This window comes from Anopheles aquasalis, chromosome 3 (assembly GCF_943734665.1).
Source record: "Anopheles aquasalis chromosome 3, idAnoAquaMG_Q_19, whole genome shotgun sequence".
Taxonomy (NCBI): Eukaryota; Metazoa; Arthropoda; class Insecta; order Diptera; family Culicidae; genus Anopheles; species Anopheles aquasalis.
In genome coordinates this window covers 18,703,082-18,709,676 of record NC_064878.1, presented here as the reverse complement: position 1 = coordinate 18,709,676, position 6,595 = coordinate 18,703,082, and the positions used below count along the sequence as shown (strand labels likewise).

At 50.8% G+C, this 6,595-nt stretch overlaps 1 protein-coding gene across 1 annotated transcript; it reads right to left on the bottom strand.

Annotated features, from left to right (window-relative positions):
• Window positions 1-1,749: 1,749 nt before the first annotated feature.
• Window positions 1,750-4,874, bottom strand: LOC126575544 (insulin-like growth factor-binding protein complex acid labile subunit). The gene has a single exon (XM_050236286.1). The coding sequence runs from the start codon at window positions 4,078-4,080 to the stop codon at window positions 2,128-2,130; it is 1,953 nt and encodes a 650-aa protein (XP_050092243.1). The 5' UTR covers window positions 4,081-4,874; the 3' UTR covers window positions 1,750-2,127.
• Window positions 4,875-6,595: the final 1,721 nt, after the last annotated feature.

Genomic DNA, 6,595 nt, shown 5'->3' with positions numbered 1-6,595 from the left:
AGCAACAAATTGCCACATCCAAAAGCAAGCCGAGAGCCGAGCGTCCTTGAGCAACAAGGAAGAAGACAAGCAGAAAACTTTTCCCTCTCCAGGAAACAAACGGAACCACCACGCTACGAACCAGCAGCAGCAGGCGCGCCAGAGGGAAGGAAGACGGAGGGCCTCAGTCTCGCGTGCGATAATTAAAAGAAAACGACATTACTCGCCACGTCATCGGCACGACCTACCTACCCGTTTGCCATTGCCTGGCATTACCATTTTTCGGATTGCTGTTTTGTTGGGAAGATGTTTCCTGGATGTCCGGGAGTGATTTCGTATACGTTTTATCCACACAGTTTTTGTATTTTTTTTTTATATCTCAAGTTTGATTTGTTTTATTCATTTTTCGTCTCGTATCATTCTCTCTCGCATCGCAGCTTTCGTTGAATTAGGGTTTTCGTTTCTTCATTTTTCTTCATTTTCCATCGGCTTCTTATATCACTTATACCCAAAAGTATGTTTGCGTGTCCACGGTTCTTGGAGCGTCTCGGCTTAGCGCGTTCGTTATCTGATTCGCTGCAAGCGCTCTTGCGTGCGAACCACCTCTCAAACCCCGACAATCTTCTTGGTGTGCTTAAGAATGCTAGTTAATCTCGAATAACATCTCCGTCCTTAACTCGCTTATCAACTCGGCACCCTTTTGTTTAGTGTTAAATGCGCTTTTCTGTTTTTTTTTTTCTTTTCTTCTTTTTGTTTCACCGAAAAGAAACAAAATTACAAACGATCGACGATTTCGCTTCGCTACCCGATTTGTGAACTTCTTTCCTGTCTCTCTCTCTCTCGTTCCCTTTCTGTCGCTCAGGACGATATCAGTCATACACAGTACCGCTACCAGGTGTTTGAATTTTCCCGCTTAGAAATATGCTAAAGAAGAAAACCCCACATACAAACAATCGAAACGTCGTTGCAACAAAACACTCTCGCTTATCGATTTAGTATTTAATTTACGTTTTTTGTCACCGCCAGAGCTTTCCTTTTGATTTTCCTTCAATTTCCTCTCCTCACCAATCTCTGCTTTTCCTGTACCCATTTCCATCTTCTGCTCTTTCGCTCCATCTGCTCGCGTCGCATCATAAAAACAGTCAGGTGTGCAGTAAAAATTGCATAACTTCTTTCTAATGTTTCGGTTTCTTCCTGTACCTTGGGTAGCGCTGCGTCGTATGCGTATGGCTTCCCTAGAACCAGCGGATACTGTTCATAACTCTCTCTCTCTCTCTCACATTTCACCCCCACTAGTATACATTACAAAAGGTCTATTTACATAATATTTACACCGCAAAACCGAAAGCAAAAGGTATTCCTTCTCCACTGCTCCTTAAGGTTAACTCTCAGCCCCTTCGCGTGCTCCTTCTTCTTCCGCTACCTTGCCGCATAAAGAATCGAATCGCGAATCCGGCAACTACACGGACACAATCGGTTGTACTGTTGGGTTTGGGTTGCGCCTTACCTCCTCTCGCTAGCTCGCTAACCTTCTTCTCTGGATCGAGATTCATTTTGTGGGCCACCGCCCCCGTTAGACATAAAATTGACTCGACAATCTGACGACGTTAGGTAAAAAAAAAGGGAGGGAATAGAAGGGAAAAGGAAATGCCATCCCTCCATGGCACCACAACGCAAAACGGCCTCACCTAGAACTAGACGATAGACGTGGATAAATTAAAATTGACTAGAAGTACGCGTTCGCTATCGATCATCAACCCCCCCCCCCCCCCCTTCTCTCGATATGACTCATGTCGTGAATGTGTCGGTTGAAGGGTTATTGGAAGGAGGAACGAGGGTCTCAACGACGGGTGACTGGGTCGGTGTGAGTGCTTGGTTCGTGTGTTTGTTTGTTTACCGATCGATTTTCGTTTCTTATCTACTAATGCAACGGTGCAGTGTGCTTGTGAGAGGGTGGAGGAGCGAAGATACCTTTATGTTACAGCAGTTACCTCCGCCTAAAACAACTAACGCGACTTTTTCTTGCAGTTCGACAGCTTCTCCTTATGTCTGACCTTAAAAGTGCTTAGAATAGTAGATTGCTAACTGTGTGAAGGAGTGTCTATGTGACCTGTGCTGAGGGTGCCAAAGGGAGCCCGCCGAAGTCCTTTAGGTGTCGGAAACATTCTTCGGCACCTCGTATATATGATGCGCGTACTGTGGTGAGTAGATAGCGGAGGATTGCGTTTGTGCGGACACACCGGACGCGGTCGTACCGCACGAGACCGCCGACAGTCCGGACGAGGAGGTGCTGGAGGATGTGGTCGACGAGGAGGTACTCAGTGGACCCTTCGGTGTCTGTGGTAGTGGTGGCGGTGGTGGTGGTGGTGGTGGACCTTTCTGCCTACCATAGACCGCCCCAGTCACTGAGACGATCGAAGCGGAAGGCTGCTGCTGTTGTTGCTGTTGCTGCAGTTGATGATGATGATGCTGCAACGTCTGATGGCTCTGTGGTCCTGATCCCACCTGATGCGTCTGGTAGTGCGGATAGGGCAGCGTGTACTGCCCCCCGAAAGGATGCTGATAGTTCCGGTACGCTTGGTGGTAGTTGTAGGTGTAGATATTGCAGTGCGGTTGATGATACTCCACCTCACCGAGTGACTTCTGCACTTCCACGTCTTTCTCTTCCTGCAACGTCGCCCGCTTATTACTTCCACTCCAACCGGTACGCCTCAGCGTATCAAGAATGCGATGCCGCAACCGGTAAACAATAAGCACCAGCGTCGTTAAGCTAGCCGCCGACGCAACGATAATCGCCCCAAAGATAGCGCGCTCCTTCGACTGAAGATGCTGACAACCGAGCAGATCGGCCGTCAGCTCCCGCAGCAACTCACCGTGCAACCGATCTGGACCACCGCAAACAATCTGCGAATCCTCTTGCGACTCCGGAGCCTGCCGCTGCAGTAGATTCCGCAACCACAACACCTCACAATCGCACACGAGCGGATTCTCCGTCAGATCGAACTCGGCCAGATGCTTCCACGGTAGCAGCTCCTCGTGGAACGTTCCGATTTTGTTGTCACGCAGCGAAACCTTCCGGATGTGCGGCAACCCAGCGAACGCACCCTCGTCCAGCTCCTGCAGCTCCTTGTTCGAAGCGATCGTTATCGATTCCAGGTTCGGATTGGCTGAGAACGCACCGGACTGGACTTGGCGGAGATTGAGCGCTCCGGAGATGTCGATCGACTTGAGGTTGGACAACCCAAAGAAGGCACCCTCCGGGATGACCTCGAAATCGTTCTGACCGATCGTCAGCTCCTCGAGCCGCTTCAGAATACTGAGCTGCACCGTCGGTACCTTCAGCAGATGGTTGTCGGAGATGTCGAGCGAACGGATGTTCTCCAGCCCCCGGAACGTATCGGCCGTCACGTTCACCAGCATCGATCCGTGGATGTCGAGGCGGCGCAACTGCGTTAACCCTTCGAACGCACCCGGCAACACCTTGAACAGTGCGTTCGTACCGAGGAACAGTTCCGCAAGGCCCTTCAGTGGTGTTAGCGACATCGTTGGAATGGTACTGATCGAGTTATCGTCCAGGTAGAGGACGCGCAGATTGCCCAGTCCTTCGAAGGCGCTCGCATGGAGCGTCGCAATCCGATTCTGTCCCAGGTTTAGCTCTTCCAGCTTTGGCAACGCTTTAAACATTTCCACGCCAACGGCGTCGATGAAATTGCCCCGCAGGTTGAGCACCCGCAGCTCGTCCAGTCCCCCGAACGTACGGTTTGTGATCGAACCGAGTTTGTTGTTGTTCAGATGGAGCTGCAGCAGCTTCTTCTGGTACATGAAGATACGCTCCGGGATGCTGAGCAGATGGTTGTAGCTAAGGTCGAGCATCGTCAGCTCGGTGTAGAACTGAATCGACGAATCGATCGACTTGATGCGATTGAACTTGATCACTAGCCGGCCGATCGATGGGTTGAGCGCGATCGGCAACACATCCAGCTCCCCTTCACCGCACGTCACGTGCAGCTTTTCATCGTCGCAAACGCACCGTGCTGGGCAGTACGAGACGGCACTGGCCACCGCCGCCAGCAGCAACAGTCCCACGGCGTGACACTTCATCTTCTTTGGTGATACGACTGCCGCGAGTGACGTCACAACACTACCCACGGCTGCATGCAGACGGTTTAGACGGCACTTTGCTTCGGGTTGTTTTGGACACAAACCACCGACACGGCACGATACACAGAGACCCGGGAGTGGGAGTCTAGGTCTAGGTATTCCAAATATTAGTAAACCGGTACCCGGACCGGCTTGTGACTTGACGGCACCACAAAAGGCACTTTACACTTAGAGAGACAAAAGACTGGACAAAACAAACACACAGATGACACTGGCACACCTTCGCACTAACGTGATGCGTTACTATCTAGATGAAGAATTCGCTCGCTCTGATATGTCTATCTACGCTGACGCTTCCAGCAACTTATCTCCCGGGTATTCCGGGTCAACTCGCACTGTATCTTCACCGAAAAGAAGGTCCTTCTCGGCGCACAGCAAATGGTGGATAAGAGAACCGACGACGCTGAACAGTTCACGTCATAAACATCCACGACATCCAAGCACTCTGGTCCGTTAGAAATGAATTTCCTGTATTTTTCACCCACAGATATGCTTTCGTATTCAGTGTGGTCTACCGATTTATCCAGTTTTAATGATATTTCTTATGGCTTCTCGATGCACTTCACAAAACGACGTTTTGTTGACGTTTCAAAAACTCCGTTTGCACGACTTTCCACGCGCAAACTCCGAACAACTGTTCCTGATGCACCTTTCGCACGAGAACGGCTTTAAGATTTCGCAAACGACGACGACGACGACGATAATCGACAACGTTCGAGATACGAGGCACACGCAATGGCTGCCGCGAGAATACTGTGCCGACCGCGGTTTCTCGGGCCTCCATTTATGCGTTCACCACCGCCCAATGCTGTCCGCAGCAGTGTTGTACTGGGGTTGTCCAAGAAGCGCTCAGCAGAATATGCTATGGCACTCATGCTCTTATGCTTATGCTCGCGCGTGCTTGGTGCTCTCTCTCTCTCTCTCCCGATTTTATGCTAACCAAAAAGATGGCAGAGAGAGTGTAAACAAAACCACCCATCGAGTGGTTCTGGAGAGCAGTCGGGGATTTCCCAGAGAGACAGCATCCCAACATCGGGAGCATAAATATTTTGATCTCGTGAGTTCCACCAGCGGGAGCGGCGAGTTTCTGTTCCACTCTCTCGCAGCATAATTTCGGAGCATCACAGAGCATAGAATTTTTGATGCTCACCGTTTGCTCAGATTGGCCATTGGGCGGTTGGCTAAAATTAGAACCTTAACGGCAGCCGTGACCAGAACGCATTCTCCTCGTTGGCGTTGTCACTGTCGTCTGTGCTGTGCGCGCAGGGGTGGCCACCGGTGATCTGTCGCCCCGGGAACATGGCACGGCGGTTATTAATCCTGGAACTGGGACGGAATTTTTCCGGGAATTTCGTTGACAAGGCCACCGTCGCCTGGTGTGTGTCCGGGGGAACCAGTGGGAACCGACCGACCGACCGAGACCACCACCACCACCCGGTGCGTCCTGTTCTTGGGGCGAAAGTGAATTATGTGAAAATGATGTGGCGCAGTCTCGCACCCCGCTCCTCACGAGCGTCTGGCTTCAAATGTCGAACGCCAGCCGATGGGTGGTAGCGTGTTAGTGGTGGAGCATCGCGTCGCGATCGATTGCGCGCATTGGTACCCCCCAAACCACCTCAGCCGCGGATTCACCCGATGGTAAAACAAATAAAGCGTCGATCAACAAGAAATATAACTCCCCGGCGCATTGATTAATGGTCATCGCGTGGCCCTCCGTGTGTATTTGTTGTTGTCGGTCCTTGGAGAAGCAACGCCAGTCTCCGGTTTTTGGGGTGGAAAAATTGATTTTCTTGCCTGCACGGTGTGAGGTTTTCTTCGTGAGGTGAATGGGTGGGCCACTGCACCGAACGTGTCGAATCGACGTTCCGAACGAACGAACGAGAAGAAGCCCAAGACGCCGATGACGCCCGGGAGTGAGTTTCGAGTGCTGGTGCTGATGCTGGCCTCGGGCTGTCCGGTTGCTGCAGTTGCACTGCATTGTAGCCCGTCTGGGGTGTCGTTTGTTCAACGGGTGCGATGTGGCCAGTGGAAGCATTGGTTGATGAGGCCAGCGCTGACGATGGTTTTTGGTGGTGGTGCGATGCAGGATTTTCCTTGAATCTTGCACGGAAACCCGGATATGATATGGTGCGATGGTACGGTGCGATAGCATTTATGAGGTCTTTTGGGGCGCTAGGATCTCTATTGGAGCTGGCAGTTTTAAAGGGGAGGGGACTGTGTTTCATTCACTGCTGTTTGAGTAATACTGAGTATCGTGATTTTCAGGCAAATGTGTTCTATTCTAGTACGCCCCAAATTTTATAATTTTAAGGTGCATTGTGCTTTGTTTGAGTTGCGTTGCTTGATTAAGTAACTGAAACGAAGAGTTGATTCATCGATTATGTTCATCTCATTCTATCGCTTCGCTTGAATAAAAATACTCGTACATTTCTTTTCAACGTAGCAGGGTCTTTCA

Excerpts from the sequence above, each read along its gene's own strand:
- LOC126575544 (XM_050236286.1), bottom strand. The coding sequence starts at position 4,080 with ATGAAGTGTCACGCCGTGGGACTGTTGCTGCTGGCGGCGGTGGCCAGT.